This window comes from Mustelus asterias, chromosome 1 (genome assembly GCF_964213995.1).
Source record: "Mustelus asterias chromosome 1, sMusAst1.hap1.1, whole genome shotgun sequence".
In the NCBI taxonomy this organism is placed as follows: Eukaryota; Metazoa; Chordata; class Chondrichthyes; order Carcharhiniformes; family Triakidae; genus Mustelus; species Mustelus asterias.
This window is the reverse complement of record NC_135801.1, coordinates 94,359,794-94,379,437: the sequence shown is the minus strand read 5'-3', so window position 1 is coordinate 94,379,437 and position 19,644 is coordinate 94,359,794. Positions and strand designations below refer to the sequence as shown.

Below are 19,644 nucleotides of genomic sequence, written 5' to 3'. Positions count from 1 at the left end.
CTTTCTCAGTCTTCTATATCCTCATTAACATTCCCTTTGTCCCATTCCACTCCCCACCCCACCCTCATAGTATAAATCTCTGCTGATTCTCTTTGCTCTCATTTAGACTCAAAACGTTGGCTCTATTCTTTCCCCACAGATGCTGTCAGACCTGCTGAGGTTTTCCAGCATTTTCTGTTTTTGTTTCAGATTCCAGCATCCGCAGTTACTTTGCTTTTACATGAGTAGCTTTGAAGTGTGGTTGTAATGTTGGGAGTGTGCAGCATGATTCACACTCCATTTAAACTTTTAAAACGCTGGAAGCAGGAACTCGGGTGTGTTGTGAGCCAGAGATCTGCGGTTAACCTCTCACTGGTTGGAGTCAATGGGGAAAGAGCGCTTGGCTCGGGGTAGTTCACAGATGAAAGTGCAAGCAGATGACTGGCAGTGAAACTTTGGCGGCACGTTGCTCTGTCTCTCTCTCATTGCCCTACAGGTGTGGAAAACCCATTGCCGGAGTGGAGTGCTGACATTGTACCTGTGAGTGGGGAGGGCTGGGCCACAGCTCAACATGGAGGCAGCAGCTCGGAAGCAGCGTCTTCACTGAGGATCGCTGCACAACAAAAGGCGGCGGGAGCATTAAAAATCCCCACACAAGCTGCTGGCCAGGCCCGAGGAGAGAGAGAGCAAACTGCAAAACCTTCCTTATCGCCAATTTTCCGGCGAAGTTTGCAGCGCACATTTCTGACTCTTTCCAAAAACTGCATTTGCTTCAAGGGGGGGGGGGGGGGAGGGAAGGGGAAGTTATTGGGGATTCCGGCTGGAGCTGTGTGTCTGTGTCTCAGGCTCCCGGGAGGTTTGGGAGAGGGGGAGGGCCGTCTGTAGCTCAGTGTGGGAAGACTGTATTTCTTTGTGTGTGCGGGGTTTGTGCTGCTGTCTGTCTCACAGTCTCTGTCTGTCTGTGGTGCGGCCACACTCCTCCCCACTTCCTCCCCCCACCCCCCCCTTCTCTCTCTCTCTTTCGGGGTTCCTCTCCTGGATGTCGCCGGTGAAGAAGCTGTTGCCCAACTCGAGCGACACAAAGAAATGTGGCACTGATTCCGGGATAAAAGGAAACATGAAGCAGACTGAAGGAGCCAGCGACCCTCTCCAAGTTTGATAGACCGTGTGGGGCAGCCTGTGAAGCCGGGCATTGTCTTTCCCCATTCCGGGCTTTGAATGGAGAATTTCTGTGCACTGCAGGCCTCCTCGGTCGGCCTGTCCATTGGCTTTTAAGAGAGAAAGAAACACACAGACCGCAGGAAAGTTTGTCCCAGCCTATTTCTCTCACCCCCTTTTTATTTTGCTGAGATTTACCACGGGCTGAAGTTTGTAACTTTGCATTTCCCAGAAAAATGAAACCCCATATCGGCGGCGTGTGTGCGGAGCTGTCAGGGGTGCTTTTACTGTTGCTGCTGGGTGGCTGTGTTTCGCTTCCAAGTGGCTGCAAACGCTTGGACGAGCGTCCGAAAAGTGCTGGGAAAGTCTCCTCTTCCTCCTCCTCCTCCCCGGCGGCCACCCCAGTCCCCGGGACAGCCGACAAGAAAGTGGTGTGCACCAACCTGGAGCTGACTGAGCTTTTCCCACTGGACACCCTCCCCAACAGGACTGTTACTTTGTAAGTATTCAAAGAAATGGGGGGCAGCGGCTACTTTGTATCTCCGACCTTTGAATTTGTGGCGAGGTTCTGTCTGCATATTGTGGCCACTTTAAATACGTTTCTGATCAGTTAAGTGCAAAATTCTGAAGCCCACCTGATTGTCCAAGAACAAATGTTTATTTAGTCAAGGGACAATGACCCTATTTTCCACAGTTATTATAGAGTTTTGCAGATGCCCCAATCTTCGCAAAATCTATCTTCGATTTAGAAAGATACAAAACAGAAGGCCATTCAGCCCATTGTGCTGTTGATGGCTCTTAGTTTAACCGCACTCCTCTGCCCTTTCCTTGTGCCACTTGATCAAAATGAAGACACGAGAGAGATAGGCGAGAATGGCTCAATTTGCATTTGTAAAATTATACAACCATATCTAACAATTTTCTTGTACAGAAGTGCTTTAGGAATCCATACATGTTTTTGGCTCATAATTGTGTATTCCCTGCAATCCCATATTGTTAGTTACAATTTTAATTTACCAGATTCGTATTGAAAGATGTTTTTGGTGGGGTAGTAGTGGAGAGTGCTGGTTGCACTGACATTACCCAACCCCTATAAATGTACAGTTTTGTAATCTAAGAAAACTGGGGTGCAGTTTACTAAAATATCCACCAAAAAAGATTGTTGCTTAAAAAGATACTTTCATTAAAATGACTCTGCATATTCTAGACAATATGGATGTAATTTGAAATATTCCTACAATTTTGAGTTCCTAATACTCATTGAATTCATATTTTCATAACTCGGGGTCATAATCTGCACAATAAAAGCACTAACTTGTATAACTCTTTCTTACAAATAGCCATTACGGGAGATGTTGCTGCAGACTTTTGTTTATAGACATTGGACCATATGTTGGAACCTGAATGCATCGTCAATGGACAATAATGGCATTGTTGGTGTGAAGTTTCTTGGCTTTGCACTGATGCTGCAGTAATAGCATGAGTGAATCCTGAATTTGACCATTCCACATTGGAGTTATATTTGACTTTGACACCTAATTCTCACTGCAAAAGTTTGACATTGGTGCAAGGCAATGTTAACTTCATACCAATGCTCTACATACTGTATGCGCGCGCGCATGTGTAGAAGTTTTTACATGTGACAGTAAGACTGTTCATGATGAATGAAGTTTTTCATGTGGTTTAACTATGAGTTTGATTCTGTACAACCCTACTTTAGCAGCTCGATGAATTCTTGCGCTTCAGGCAACGGCAATCAATGTGATGCACTAATATGGTGAAGAAAAGCTAGGAAATGCTTTTCATATATAAAAACAACACAGCAAACTGTTAGTTGGTAATTAGAAAAATCTGCATTGAAACTTGCTTAAGCAGCTGAAATAACAATCACAAGTATAAACTAGATGTATGACTGATGTGCCTGTTAGACAGAAATTATTTGGACCATGGGAACTTTGTGTGGTTATTAAATGTCCCAATGGAATATAATGCCAATCTTACAAATGTAAACAAAAGAAAAGTCAAGATCTAGTACAAACCGTTTGGAACATCAAAGATCATTTCTTCTAGCAGCCTAACTTTTCAATGTTGACACCCAGACACTGGAATCTAATATAAGAAAAAAACAAATGCATAAAATCTGAAAATATATTTTTCATCACAAAACTTTGACTTAAAGCTATATTAATGTTTTCGTGAATAGTTTAGTAAAAAGTAAATGTTTTCTTTCTGCATTATGTTCAGTGTCTGAACTGCTCGAGGGAAAGAACATTTCCTGTGTGCAGCTAATGAGTGGATGAAGAATGGCATTAGCAGAGGTTTCATAGGCCTTAGTACCTTGACTTGGAGATTCACAGTCCAGCAAGGTGTGTATGAGGAGAAGAATGAGGATTTCATGGCTTCAAAAAATGTTATTTGGACTATTCTGATTTGAAGATGTGATCCGAATGTTATTTGCTCAGTGTTCAGTCCAGTCGCTCTTTTTAAGTCAGTAAATATGTTGAATGGATGGTATATTACCAGCAGTTGTGGGCAAGCAAATATTCAAAGATGTTCTAGTTAGAACTTTCAAAAATCTATGTTGCTTAGAATTGGGATTTGGGCATTTTACTTTTCTCTGATATGAGCGCACTTGAATTGTGGGTGCAGCATTTATTGCTGGAGTTCTTTGATTTAAGAACTGTGAGGACCTGGAGAAATAATATGTTACCTGTAATCTGGAAATGAGTGACAGGCTGATGAGGTGGTTGGCTGTGTCAGATTGGTGGTGCAAGATGTATGGCTAGAGTGGTGAAGTGTCAACACGCTCCCACTGGTCATACATAGTGAGTGCATAGTGGGGATTGTATCAGATTATGTAAATGATGTATGAAATAAATTGAATTGTTTGTGTATCTTGATCTGCAACTGTTAGGGACTGGTTATCAATTAGTTTCTAAATTTGGTAGCAACAGTTCTTTAACAGTGCCCCCATAGAAAAGAAACAACTGTTTAGGGTAGTGCAGCTGTAAGCAAATAGTAGAGGATCATTCTGGAATAATTGAGTAATTTTGTTGCCCAGAAGAGTGTTAGTGATTAAAAGATCATGAGAAGAGATCATTTAAAGTATACATGCGTTTATACATTAGACCTTAAAAGGATCTAGTTTCTTTAGCTTTTTCACCAGGTTAACTAATCCATTTTAGTTGGTTAGGAAAATTATTTTATTCTGTGTTTTGAAATAATTGATTTTAATATTTCAAACTTATCCTTTGAAAAATGCTAATACAATTGGAATTCTTTGAATCTTCTAATTTATCAAATGATTTATCTGATGTTTAAAATCTGTTTATCAGCTATGTGGAATACCACTTTTTTCTAGTTTAGTTAGATTTAACATCTGAATTGCAGTTTCAACTCACTGGGCCTTTGGGTCAGTTCAGATACAAGTTAGTTCAAAAGGTTCATTTGTAGAACAAATACTTGCATGAAAATGTATGTTTTCAGAGAGTAACAGAAAATGTAATGTGGTTGACTCTTGCTTGTTTTCAGACAAATTTGACAGTGCCCTTCATAACAAGTTTAAAGCTAAGGAAAAGGTTACAATCTGGTTAGATAATAGCAGGCTGTGATATTAGTCAATGGAACTTGTTCCAGTTCAATGGTGGCAAGTGGAATCTCACAGTACTGTGGTTGCCATTCTAAGTTATTAATGACTGTTCTGAGGATATTGTTAGCAGATGATACACAAGTGTGGGAAAGCAAGATCTGTAGATAACAGTGCTATTGAAAGGACTTCAGGCTTGAGCAGATGTGGTGGAGCTGGATAAAGACTGGGTTGTAAGTGAGTTTGACTTTGTATTGAAAGGCTAATGTAGTGTGGCAATATTGTTTAGATGAATCAAATGTTGGGATGTGTATATTTCTATGTGCATATATTTACAAATACAAGGCAATGATTTGTGCTATACAAAGCTTAATCAAAACTATTTGAAAGTGTGGTCAGTTATGCCAAAGTTTTGTTTACAGAAAAAAAATAATGCTAAGAGTCAAACATTTTATTCATTTGGAGACAATTGGAGAGTTCATGATTTGAAAGGCTGAAAGCTGTATTTCAATCACAAAGTTAGGTACAGAAGTTGTAGAGAAGAAAAATAACCAAATGATAGAAATATTAGGCAAGTCTGACTGAAATATCATATTACCAAGTCCAGATTCAGTTAAAGGGATTACTGGAGGGCAAAGTTCTATTGTGCACTTTTTTGGAGTTTCTCACTTTTAAACTATAACCCTATCAAACAAATAAGAGATCACTTAACACCCTCAGAAATGGATCGGTGGAACTTGCATTTGGCTTCTCGATTTGAGAATCGCAATGCTGAATCACTTATTAGAGCATGCCATTGATTAAAACCTCAAAACTTAATTTCTGGAACATAACTGGCTAAGTTCCTGTTCAGTTCTGTGTTGTAAGATCAAGCTAACCTGGTGGAGTCTGCTGCTCTTTAGTACAGTTCTCACAGTACTTCATTTAGCCACTGGGCAATGTAAGGGATAGAACCAAACGAGCTTAAATGCAGAAGAAAACTATTCTTCCCTGTTACGACTGTGTTGCTAGACAAAGTCAGAGTGAATTTCACAGCCTTCTATCTTTGTGCTGGGAAGGTTTTCTGTTTTTCAATTAAAAGATGCAGTGCCCTTTACCTAAGCTCCCTGTGGTAAAACTTTCTGTCTCCAACAAAGCTATGTAAAATGTTCTCTACTGACCTTTTGTGAGTTTTAAATTGTTGACATCTCATCAATAACTCTTGAGAATGTAGGATTTTTTTCTGATCCGATGAAAAACCTTTGTTTAAATCTCCTGTTAGCTGTATGCTCTGTAGGGCTATAATATTTTCTCTCATGGGGTGTAAAATATTCACATGCTCTTAATGCTTGCCTTGCCGGTCTCAACCCTTCATAAACTTCAATTAGTTCACAATACAGTATTCTCCAGTTCTATAGCCATTGTCTCCAACAAAGGGGTAACATATTAACATGGATAAATAATTGGTTAGTGAACAGGAAGCAGAGTAGGAATAAGTGGATCATTTTCAGGTTCTCAAGCTGTAACTGGAGTGCTGGAGCCTCAACTATGTACAATCTATATAAATGACTTAAATTAAGGGACTGAATGTATGGTAGCTAAATTTGCTGATGACATGAGGATAGTTGTGAAAATAAGTTGTCAAGAGGAGGTGAAGAGTCAACAAAGGGATAATAGATAAACCACTGGGCAAAGATTTTGGCAAATGGAGTAGGAATTTCGGAAAATGCGAACTTGTCCACTTTGGCAACAAAAACAGAAAAGCAGCATATTGTATAAATGGAGAAAGATTGCAGAACCTGGTGGTACAGAGGGACCTGCGTGCCCTGGTACATGAATCACCAAAAGTGAGTTAGTTTGCAGGTACAGCAAGTCATTAGGAATGCACCTGTTGGCATTTACTGCAAGGGGAATGGAATATAAAAATAGGGAATTTTACTGTAGCTATGCAGGGCCTTGGTGAGACTATATCTGGAGTACTATGTACATATTTGGTCTCCTTATTTGTAAAAAGATATGAACATATGAATTAGGAGTCGGCCACTCAGCCCCTCAAGCCTGCTGTGCCACACCATAAGTTCATGGCTGACCTGATTGTAACTCCAACCCCACATACCTTGCTACCCCAATATCCTTACACCTCCATTAATCAAGAATCTATTGAGCTCAGTCTTAAAAATATTTAAAGACTCTGCTTCCACTGCCTTCAGAGTATTAGTTCCAGTGACTGACAACCCTCTGAGAAGAGATTTGTCCTCATCTTTGTATTAAATGAGCAACCCCCTTATTTTTAAACAGTGACCCCTAGTTCTCGATTCTCCAACAAGAGGAAGCATCTTTTCCACATCCTTCCTATCAATACACCTCAAGATCTTTAAAGGTTTCGATCAAGTTGCCTCTTGCCCTTCTAAACTTCAGTGGATAAAAACCTAACCTTTCCTCATTATACAATCGGCCTATTCCTGGTATTTGGTTCAATAAACCTTCTCTGAACTAACACATTTATCTTTCCTTTAATAAACTGACCAATACTGTGCACAATACTCCAGATGTGGTCTCACCAATGCTCTGTATAAATGAAGTATAACCTCCCTATGTTTGTAATCAATTCCCCACACGATAAATAACATTGGTACTTACCATACATGTATGGTATGCCTTTTGTGATTCATGCATTAGGACACCCAAATTCCTCTTCACCTCAGAATTTTGCAATCTCTCACCATTTAGGTAATATGCTACTTTTTATTCTTCCTGCCAAAATGGGCAATTTCACATTTGCACACTTCACAATGCATTTGCCAGTTTTGCCCACTCACTTAACCTATCCACATCCCTTTGCAGCCTCTTTATGTATTCTTCACAATTTACTTTCCTACCAATCTTTGTCATCAGCAAATTTAGCAACTATGCCTTCAGTCTCTTCATCCAAATCTTTTATATAAATTGTAAGAAGTGAGACCTCAACGCTAATCCCTGTGGCACACCACTTCTCACATCCTGCCAACCCGAAATCAATGCCAACTTCATTTTCTTTTTGCTAGCTAATCTTCTATCCATGCCAATATGTTACTCCTTACATCATGAGCTTTTATTTTTCACAATCTTTTGATGTGGCACCTTATAAAATGCATTCTGAAAAATTAAGTACAGTACAACTACCGGTTCCCCTTTATCCATAGCACATGTGACTCCTTCAAAGGACTCCAATAAATTGGTTAAACATGGTTTCCCTTTCACAAAACCATGCTGACTCTTTCTGATTGCCTTGAGTTTTTCCTGCTATAGCAATTTTATAATGGCTTCTAACATTTTCCCTTTGCCAGATGTTAGGCTAACTGACCTATAGTTTCCTGCTTTCTGCTTCCCTTCCTAAGGCATTACATTTGCTGTCTTTGAATCCAATGGAACTTTGGAAAATTAAAACCAATGCATCAATTATCTCATTAGCCACTTCTTTCAAGACCTGAGGATGGAGTCCATCTGGACCAATGGATTTACCAGCCCGCAGATCCTACAGTTTGCTCAACAGCACTTCCCTGGTGATTGTAATGTTCCTGAGTCCCTCCCTCCCTCTCTTTCCTGATTTTATACCTATTTTTGGGATGTCCCCTATATAAGGATATAATTGCATTTAAAGCAGCTCGGAGAAGATTCAGCAGACTCATTCTTGGGATGAAGGGTTTATCCTATGAAGAAAACTTGGAGCTTAGAAGAATGAGAGTTGATCTTATTGAAACATACAAGATCCTGAGGGGACCTGACAGGGTTGATACAGGAAGGATATTTTTTCTTCTGGGGAGATGAGAACACAGTTTAAGAATAAGGGGTGGCGGTGAGATTTTTTTTCCTCAGTGTCCCTAGTGTTTGTAATTATTTTCCTCAGAGTAGTGGAAACTGAGGCATTACATTTATTCAAGGCTGAATATCTTTGGATTGTGGGAGGAAACCGGAACACCAGAGGAAACCCACGCAGAAACTGGGAGTACATGCAAACTCCACACAGACAGTCCCCCAAGGCTGGAATCGAACCTGGCACTGTGAGGCAGCAGTGCTAACCACTGTGCCACCATGCCAGCCCCATAACTTCTGAGATCTGCGCTCCTGCAATTCTGTTCTCATGAATTCTTCTACTTTTAATCATTCAACTATTGAGTTGTGCCTTCTGCTGCTGAGGTTCTAGGATCTGAAAATCACTCCTAAGACCTCACCACCTCCTTTTATGTTAAGGTGCTTCTTAAAATCTACCTCTTTGACCAGGCTTATGGATATCTATCCTAATAATTCCTTGTGCAGCTCATGTAAAATTTTGTTTGATAACATTCATATGAAGTGGTTAGGGGCACTTTACAACATTAAAGATACTATATGAATGCAAGTTGTTGTTCGAGCATCGTCACAAAGATTATAGTTCAGGATAATGAACCACCACCTCAGGGCAACTGGCAATGAGTCAAAAATACATCCTTGCCAACATCAGTCATGTAGAGAGAAAAATCCAAATAAAACACAGGCAAAACCATAAAGATCAATAACATTTTGCGTTTTGCAAAGAGAATCATTACGGGCGAAAGAGCATATGATAAATTTATGTGGCAACATAAAGGCCACAGGGTTTAGGAGCATGTTAACAGTATGTTCTTCACATTTAAGGGCCCCAAATCTCTGAATGTCACATTTTAATAGTCTCATCTTTTCAAAAGAAATTCTGTTTCTCGACTCTTCCTACTGAAGTCGATGAATATGACACTTCTCTATTTTATAACCCATCTATTAAGTTCTTTTCCAATCACTTAACTACCTATATTCCTTTGCAGCCTTTTAGCGCCCTCCTCAAAGCACATTTTCCAACCTAGCCTTATATTGCTAGTAACCTGAATATTAGACTCTGTCCCGTCATCTGAGTCATTGATAAATTTGTAAATGGCTGAAGCCCAAGCACTCATCCATGTAGCATTCCACTAGTTATACCCTACCATTCAAAAATCACCTGTTCATTCTTTTTAACCTTGAACTGGTCCTCAATCCATGCCCATTACCTACAAACACATGAGGCCTAATTTTGTGCAGCAACCCCTTGTGTGACACCTTATGAATGCCTTATGAAATTCCAAATATACTACTACTAATAGAACTTTTTCGTAGAATCCCTACAGTGCAGAAGGAGGCCACTCCCCCTTTTGAGTCTGCACTGATTCTCCAACGGAGTATCTTACCCAGGCCCTATCCCTGTAACCCCACATGTTTACCCCAATAATCCCCCGAACCTACACACTTTGATTTTGATTTGATTTATTATTGTCACGTGTATTTACAGTGAAAAGTATTGTTTCTTGCGCGCTATACAGACAAAACATACCGTTCATAGAGAAGGAAGTGAGAGACTGCAGAATATAGTGTTACAGTCATAGCTAGGGTGTAGAGAAAGATCAACTTAATGCAAGGTAAGTCCATTCAAAAGTCTGACAGCAGCAGGGAAGAAGCTGTTCTTGAGTCGGTTGGTACGTGACCTCAGACTTTTGTATCTTTTTCCCAAACGGATGTAGGTGGAAAAGAGAATGTCTGGGGTGCATGGGGTCCTTAATTATGCTGGCTGCTTCGCTGAGGCAGTGGGAAGTGTAGACAGAGTCAATGGATGGAAGGCTGGTTTGTGTGATGGATTGGGTTACATTCGCTACCTTTTGCAGTTCCTTGCATTCATGGGCAGGTTAGGCGCCATACCAAGCTGTGATACAATCAGAAATAATGCTTTCTATGGTGCATCTGTAAAAGTTGGTGAGAGTCGTAGCTGACATGACAAATTTCCTTAGTCTTCTGCAAAAGTAGAGGCATTGGTGGGCTTTCTTAACTGTAGTGTCAGCATGTTTGGCGGGGGGCCGGGGGGGGGAAGAGAGAGAGGAGTGACAGAGAGCGACAGAGAACCAGGACAGCTTGTTGGTGATCTGGACACCTAAAACGTGAAGCTCTTGACCCTTTCTACTTTGTCCCCGTTGATGTAGACAGGGGCATGTTCTCCTTTACACTTCCTGAAGTCAATGACAATCTCCTTCCTTTTGTTGACATTGAGGGAGGGATTATTGTTGCCACACCAGTTCACCAGATTCTCTATCTCATTCCTGTAGTCTGCCTCCTCATTGTTTGAGATCCGACCCACTACAGTGGTGCTGTCAGCAAACTCGAAAATCGAATTGGAGGGGAATTTGGCCGCACAGTCATAGGTGTATAAGGAGTATAGTAGGGGGCTGAGAACACAGCCTTGTGGGGCAGCGGTGTTGAGGATGATCGTGGAGGAGGTGTTGTTGCCTATCCTTATTGATTGTGGTTTGTGAGTTAGGAAGTTCAGGATCCAGTCGCAGAGGGAGGTGCCCAGGCCACGGAGTTTGGAGATGAGTTTCGAGGGAATAATAGTGTTGAAGGCTGAGCTATAGTCAATAAATAGGAGTCTGACATAGGTGTCCTTGTTATCTAGATGTTCCAAGGTTGAGTGCAGGGCCAGCGAGATGGTGTCTACTGTGGACCTGTGGTAGGCAAACTGTAATGGATCCAGGTAGTCCGGGAGGCTGGAATTGATTCGTGCCATGACTAGCATTTCGAAGCACTTCATAATGATGGATGTCAGAGCCACTGGGTGATAGTCATTAAGGCACACTGCTTGGTTTTTCTTAGATACCGGGATGATGGTCGTCTTGCACGTTACTTGGTATTTCTTAGGTACCGGGATGATGGTCATCTTCTTGAAGCAGATGGGGACCTCAGATTGTTGTAAAGAGAGGTTGAAGATGTTTGTGAATACTCCTGCCAGCTGATCCGTGCAGGATCTGATTGCTCGTCCGGGTACCCCATCCGGCCAGTCGCTTTCCATGGGTTGACCTTTGAGAAGGCTGCTCTGACATCTGCAATGCTGACCCCAGATGCAGGTTCATCCAGGGTGGAGGGCATGCTCTTGCTGACCTCTTGCTCAAACCGGACGTAGAATGCATTGAGCTCATCGGGGAGGGGTGCGTCTTGGGACACTAAGGGGCAGTTTAGCATGACCAATTCATCTAACTTGCACATCTTTGAACTGTGGCAGGAAACTGGAGAAACCGGAGGAACCCACATAGTCATGGAGAGAACGGGCAAATTCCACTTAGCCACCAAGGCTAGAATTGACCCTGGGCCCCTGGTGCTGTGAGGCAGCCGTGCTAAGCACCATGCCACCCTTTCCTTCCTCTCTACTTTTTTCCTCCTTCTCTCCTTTACTTTTCCAATGCATGGCACCGGAACCAATTTGGAGATTACTTTCCATGATGTTTTAGTTTCCAACTTTTTAAACTCCCTCCATAAGATCTCAAATGTTCTTCCATCTGTGTCATTATGTCCACCATGGACATTTACTTTTAGCTCCTATCCATTCCCTTTGAGACATTTTTCACAATTTCTGTGATGTCCTTTATTTTGGCATCAGGTAGATAACATAACACTCGGGTGTCCCAGTCATGACTGAAAAATTGTAACTGATAATACTCCTGACTAAGGAATCTCCCATTATTACCATTCTGCTAGAGTCTACCTGCCTCTTGGCTTCCCCGATCCCTTTTCATAATCCTAAGTTCTACAATGCCCTAATGTTACTCTGCACCAGCCTGCATTCATTCATTCTTATTATCCAGCTCATAGTTGTCATACACTGTATCCATTTGACAGTTCTAGGAACTCTGGTTCCCTGCATCTGAGAGTCATCTACCTCTGCTGCTCCTGTGGATGGTCTGTAACCTTTCTGTTTCTAAATTGTCTATCAGAAATACCTAGCAGCTTTTTTTAGTAGGTTTATTTTGGAGAATATCATCCAAAAATCATTCTTGCTGCCTGATCCTGAAAAATATGACCAATTGCTGTTCAATTGCAAAGATCCTCTCTTCCAAATAATTAATTTTACAAATTAGTGTCATTGTGCTTTTCCTCGCTTATACCGAGGATTCATGATGGCCCATATATCGCACTACACGAATATCACATGAGAGCTTTGTGCAGCAATGCTTCCAAGTCCAGCTTAAAAATGTAGATAGTGTCAGCTTGAGCTCCTCCTCCCACCTTCTTGCAAGTATTAAACTTCTCTTACTCACATTATGAAAACTTTAATAATTAAAAATATACAGCCAGTCCAATTAAACCTCAAAGCTAAACTCACTCTAATCCTTCTGGAGTGCCTGTAGCAACTTGAGCAAAGTTTAATCCACTCTTCTCCACTTTCTATCACCAGATTTGCCCCTTGATCCCTGGGTGGTCCTACCCTCTGTTTAACTCTTATTATTATTATCATGCATATACATTTCCTTACTATTTCCTTATATTTATACATTGATATATTTCTAGTTCCTTTTTTACCTTTTTGATCTCAGCTTTCACTTTTCCATTCAAATTTCTTCAGCATTGTTATTCCTAGTTTTATTAAGGGTCTCCTTTTAAGTTTTGGTTTAGATTCTGTTCATTAATGGAAGACTATACTTTGCGCCATCCATTTTGTCTTCCAGGAATACAATATATCTATTTTGTATTTTATCCACCTTGCATTTGAAGGTTTCCACTGTTTGTTTAATTTGTTTGCTAACTTGTTATCCTGTTAAGTTGGGTGTGTTCCTTTTATCCCACTGAAGCTTTCCTATTTCCGTTCAGGAATTTTTGACTCTTTAAACAATGCTTTTCTTACTGGATCCAAAACATGCTGTCAAGGGGTATGGGGAACGCACGGGAGTATGGTTTTGAAATAGAGGATCAGCTATGATCACACTGAATGGCGGAGCGAATGCAAAGGGCCAAATGGCCTACTTCTCCTAATTTCTATGTTTCATTGAGGAAACCGAGTTGCACACTTTGACACCATACTATATAAGTATTGATATGGCATTTGAAATTGGTGTTTGACTTTGAGTGTCAAGAAGAGGTTTCCTGAAGGTTTATCTTGGAACCTTTGTGCCTGGCTATTTGTCTCTCAGGAAATTAAGTAAATTGGGTCCAGTCCAACATGACATAAATTGCTTATAACTGTTGCAAAGAGAGGGCCAAAAGGCCTGCTCTTACTTCATAATTAATAATCACTGCTCTCAGTAGGCTACCTTTCACTTGAAGCCCTCCAATATTTTCTTAAAATCCTCATTGCCTTACACTATATGTAACAAAGTTCATGAGATACATATGATGTACTGTACTATCTAAAGTGATTTTGTTATATGAGGGCAGCATGCATGGGCCTGCATGTCTATGTGAGAGTGCGTTAATATATCTTCTGTATCAAGTTTTTCTCAAACGTTAGATTCACACTTTTACAGACATCTGTCTCCCTCTTTTCCTTTTGGTTTCTGTGGTTTCCTTATTTGTTGTTTTCTCAGGTAATTGCAATGTGGGGAAGAAAATGATCAAAAATATGGTTTTATTTTCTCAAAGAAGCAAGTTGCACCAAATATCTGTAAGCAGTGTTTTGGGTGTAGATTAAGTCCATGTGCATTGTGTGAGCGACGGTGGATTGATTAAAAATGTTCATAATTGCACAGTTCATTTCTTGCCAGCTAGAAATGTAAAAACAGATAGCAAGAGTTTCTACAGGTATTTAAAAAGGAAGGGAGTAAGTAAAGTGAGCGATGGTCCTCCGGAGTGTGACATTGGAGCATTAATTGTAGATGAAATGAACAAAGATGTTGCTTTTGTCTTCACTGTAAAGATACAAAAAACATTCCAGTAATAGCTGTAAATCAGGAGAGTTTCAAAGATTGAAGGGTGACTTGATTGATCTATGTAACATACTGAATGGTCTTGATGAGGTGAATGTGGAAAGGATGTTTCCTCTTGTGGTTGAGTCCAGAACTAAAGGGATATTGTTTTAAATTTAGGGACTGCCCTTTTAGGATACCGATGAGGACAATTGTTTTTCTGAGGGTTGTGCAACTTTGAAACACTCTGTCTCAGAAGGCAGTGGAGGCAGGGTTATTGAATATTTTTAAGAGGGAGGTAGACGGATCCTTGTTAGGCAAAGGAATCCAAGACACTCAGGAGTAGATGGGAATGTGAAATTAGAAAAACAAACAGATCAGCCATGATCTTATTAAATGGTGGAGCAGGTTCGAGGAGCCAAATAGCCTACTTCTGCCCCTATTTTGTATGTTTGTAGTCTGTTTAACCACCACAACCAATGCACCCCTGAGCTTGGATTGTTGATCTTTTAATAATTGTTTAAACTGATATATCTACTGTTTATTGAGGAAGTGGTTATTGTACTATTCTGCATATCTATTGTAGTGGCATAGTGGTTAGCACTGCTGCCTCAAAGCGCCAGGGACCCAGGCTCATTTCCGGCCTTGCTAGCTGTGTGAAGTTTGCACGTTCATCCCGTGTCAGCGTGGATTTTCTCCGGATGCTCCTGTTTCCTCCCACAGTCCAAAGATGTGCAGGTTAGGTTGATTGGCCATACTAAATTGCCCCTTAGTGTCCCAAGATGTATTGGGGAATTAGTGGGTACGGGATAGGGTCTGGGTAACTTGCTCTATCGGAGAATGGGAATAGACTTGGTGGGCCAAGTGGTCTCTTTCTGCACGGATTCTACTATCCAGGTCTCATTATAACTTGAATTGTGTAACAAATCAATAAAATGGGTTTAGCCTTTTGCGGTCGACCAATAAATACTGCCAATACTTCCAGTAATTTCAGCCACATGAAATGAAGTTTGTTCAGTGCCGTGCCAACACATTAAAGTGCAAGGTACTGAATGCGTGGTTGCACATTGGTCTATTTATTCTTGTGCAAACATGATGTTTAACATGACTATTTGGTTAGAGATAGAATTCCAGTTGTAAAATTCTAACTGTGCAAGTAAGTCCTAATATAGTTGAGAATGGACAATATTAATGGGACTTAGACTTATGAGTTTTACTCCATTGCCTATTAGATTTAAAAATAAAGTTAACTCGAGTCGGAAAGTAATTCACTGTTCTGTGAAATTAATGTGGAGGATATTACTCTGCTTGATTTTGTGAAGTCGTGTTCTCATCATCATTATTTCAATTTAATTCAATCAGTTGCTATGTGCCTGTAGTATGAGAAACTTCTATTTGCTGACATTCCATGGTATATCTAATTACTTGGATGGTATTATGATGAGCATTTGGTGCTTACTGATTTGGTTATGGTGTTTTGTGGTTTCAAATGATTTTAATGTAATAATAGACCTGTGTTTTCTATTTGTCAAGAAATCCAATCTAATTTTGTTGCAAGGTTTCAAATTTGTCAATTCTTAAATAATCAAAAAATATTCTCAAAGTAATGAGTGGCACCAAATATTTGTGACCAGTATTGTGGGTGTAGATGAAGTTCACGTAAAGGGTGGATTGATTAAAAGTGTTCATAATTGCTGCACTTTGTTTCTAGTTTATTTTCACCACCACAGCTAATGCATCCATAAGCTTGGTTTGCTGATCTTTAGCAAAAAAAGGAGATTGAACAGTTTCCATTGAAGGGGAAGGAAATGGTTTATTTAAATAGTCCCACATTCTGACATTACATGAAACTAAAGGCAGGCGAAGGCCATTCGGCCCTTCGAGCCTGCTCCACCATTCATTTTGATCATGGTTGATCATCAAATTCAATCTCCTGATTTCCTTCCACCCCTCCCAACCATATCCTTTGATCCCTTTAGACCCTAGAGCTATATCTAATTTTGTCTTGAAATCAGACAAAGTTTTGGCTTCAACTACTTTGTGTGGTAGTGAATTCCACACATTCACCACCCTCTGGGTGAAGAAATTTCTCCTCCCCTCAGTACTAAAAGGTTACCCCTTATCCTCAAATTATGATCCCTAGTTCTGGACTTCCCTACCATTGGATACATTCTTTCTGAATCTACCCTGTCCAACCCTGTTAAGTACTCTAGGATGAAGATTATCAGGACCTGGAGATTTATCCACCTTCAAAGAACCCCAACAGTGCAGAAGGAGGCCATTTGGCCTATCAAGCCTGCACCGACAATAGTCCCATCCAGGCTCTATCCCCGTAACCCCACGGATTTACTCTGCTAATCCCCTGACACTAAGGGGCAATTTGGCATGGCCAATCCACCCAACCAGCACATCTTTCGGACTGTGAGAGGAATCCGGAGCTCCCAGAGGAAACCTGTGCAGACTCCTCACAGATAGTCACCCAAGGCCAGAATTGGACCCGGGCGCTGTAAGGCAGCAATGTTAACTACTGAGTTGCCCTTCAATTCCATTAATTTCCCTAAAACCATTTCTCTACTAATGCTGATTTCCTTCAGCACCTCACTAAAACTTGTTTCTCTCAGCACTTCTGGTACATTATTCATGTCTTCCTTTGTGAAGGCTGAAGCAAAGTACAAATTGAATTCCTCGGCCATTTGATTCCTCATTATTAATTCTCCTGTTTCTGACTGCAAGGGGCCTATATTCGTTTTTGTCAATCTTTTTCTTTTTGCATACCTATAGAAACGTTTACAGTCAGTTCTTATGTTCCCCGCTAGCTTACTTTTGTACTCTGTTTGCCTTCTTAGTCAATCCCTTGATCCTCCTTTGCTGAATTTTAATCTGCTTGAATGCTTCTTCCTTCAATCTGATACTATCTCTAATTTCCTCTGTAAACCATGGTTTGGCCACAATTCCCTTAGCACTCGTGCACCAGACAGGAATGAACAACTTCTGGAGTTCACCTATTCGTTCTTTAAATGCCTACCATTGCCTGTCCATTGTCTTTCCTTTCAATAATGTTTCCCAGTCCATCATGGTTAATTCATGCCTCATACCATCATAGTTATCTTTGAGTTTCAGGACTCTGGTCTCAGAATTAATTACATCACTGTTGACAAATTATGAAAAATATGTCCAAAAAAATTAGCATTGGAAAAGAATGTTGAATATGCCATTCGGATTGATTCATCAGGTTTCTTGCTACCAGGGTGCTCAATGATATTTGTAAATAGAAACTTGCTCAAGTTCAGACTTTTGAAGCATTAAAATGTTTTTGTGATCAGAGTAAGAAAAAGTTTTACTTTACAGTGAAATTTTAATGCTCAATAACTCTGAACTTGATCAAATTTCCATTTACAAATATCTTGAAATCTGGCTGAATCACGCTTTGACTTTTAATTTCCACGTTGACATCTTACAAACTAAGGCTATGTCTACACTTGGTTTTCTAAATAGCGATGAGTCCTGATTTACTCACTCTACCAGATATACCATAGTTTAGATATACCATAGTTTAGTCTATCTTGTCTGTTTTTGATTATGGCAACCTCATTTATAAAATGGCCTCCAAAACTTCTCGTGGTAAATTAGATATCCTCTTTCACACTGCAATTAGATTTTGGCTGGTGCCCCTTTTCACACCCATCACTGTGATCTGTACTCCCTGATTAACTGGCCCTCATTGCAAACAAGGCACCAACTCCACTGGCTTCTAAGTTATCAAACCGTGCAAGGGAAAACACCTGCCTTTTTGAAAAGTTTATTACATTTTACTGTTTCTTCTTATAATCCAAGATCATGTGACCAATTTGATCAAGTCACTCCGAGTGAGCACAGTCTTTGGTCATAATTCATTTCAGTTTGCAGCAGCCACTGACTAGAACCAAGTACAACTAAAACTGAAGATAGCTAATTTTCTTACCATGGATGCCTTTCACTGAAGGGTTACGGGTGTGTTGACTAATACTTTACTTGCTAAACTGTCGATTCTCTTTCACTGCGCATTTGTAATTTATTTTTAATGTTTAAATTAATTGTATGCATAATTCCTATTGCTGCATAGCCTTAGTCAGGTTGTTATTGCAAATGAGAATTCATTCTTGATTGACTTACCCAGCTAAATAAAAGGTTAAATACATAAAATGGCACTATTAATGAAAGGACACCCTGAAGAACTGCTCTGATTGTACCTTTATTAAAGTTGTTAGAATTCCTTGTATCACTGTTAATTTCAGAGAACCATCTTTCCCTTTCACTCATTCCAAAATCTTGATTTAAAAAAATCTAACAAGCTAATGCTTTTAAACATCACTGTTGAGAAGGTTATTCCACCCGATGCCCATTACTTAGTTCCTGTCTGGGAATATGGATCACCGATTCTTATAGCACATGCAGACCATTGCACACTCATGGAGATGATTTGCATTGCAACACATCACCATGGCAACAAACGGGCTGCGAAGAACAGAATTCTGAATCCACATTTACAATGCAGATCCAGAATGAACTCCAGTAGAAAGCCTATTATAACCTGAGATTTATTTTGTATCAGGGCCTATTTGAGTTTGGAAATTGGTAAGTTTATACTGCACAACAAAGTGATTATTGGGATAAAGAGGAAAAATAAAGTGTGAAAATCTAGACTAAAAACTGCTGAACATATTCTGAAGTCCAATTGGCATCTGAAAGAAGAGAGATTCATGTTTTGGGTGACCTTTTTGAAAGAAACAAGAGACGTGTTTCTAGTATGCATTTTTAGTTTAAAAGAAAATGTGCATTATATATATTTAATGTAGATGACAGAGTAATTTTGGAAGCATTGCAAAATATTTACAACATGTCTGAACTGATCTAGTTGATCTATTCTAAAGCTGTCAATTTCCGTCATGGACGCTAGCAGGCCCACACAAGCCGAAGAGAGTTAATTGGCTTTGGTAATTCTCTATTTGCTTCTCCGTTTCTGACCCAGAGTATCCTATAATAATTAATTAACAAATTATTCCTCTTCTTAATAAAGTTGACATTAGTGCCACAAAGTAGAAAACAGATTGAGAATGTGAGGGGAGGATAAATTGCATGTTATTTCACCATGTTAAGACTGAATGGTTTATTTTCCAGATATCTGTTAGCTTTACATCTTTGTCTGATCAGACATCTGCATAGTTGGGCTAATTTAGCCACAAGATGGTTTTCATTATTGTTTTTCCCTTTTTGAAA

At 40.1% G+C, this 19,644-nt stretch overlaps 1 protein-coding gene across 2 annotated transcripts in view; it reads left to right on the top strand.

Moving 5' to 3' along the window:
* The first annotated feature begins 859 nt into the window (after positions 1 to 859).
* The window catches only part of adgra3 (adhesion G protein-coupled receptor A3), a 162,491-nt gene continuing 143,706 nt past the window's right edge, over positions 860 to 19,644 (top strand). Inside the window, exons 1-2 of one of the 2 annotated variants that reach the window (XM_078215471.1) lie at positions 1,528 to 1,636; positions 3,382 to 3,503. Coding sequence is in view for 1 of the 2 variants with exons in the window: in XM_078215464.1 (XP_078071590.1) it covers positions 1,374 to 1,636 (263 nt within the window). In the remaining variant the exon portion in view is untranslated. Of the gene's footprint in view, positions 1,637 to 3,381; positions 3,504 to 19,644 lie in introns of both variants that reach the window. The other variant, XM_078215464.1, reaches the window with a different exon arrangement.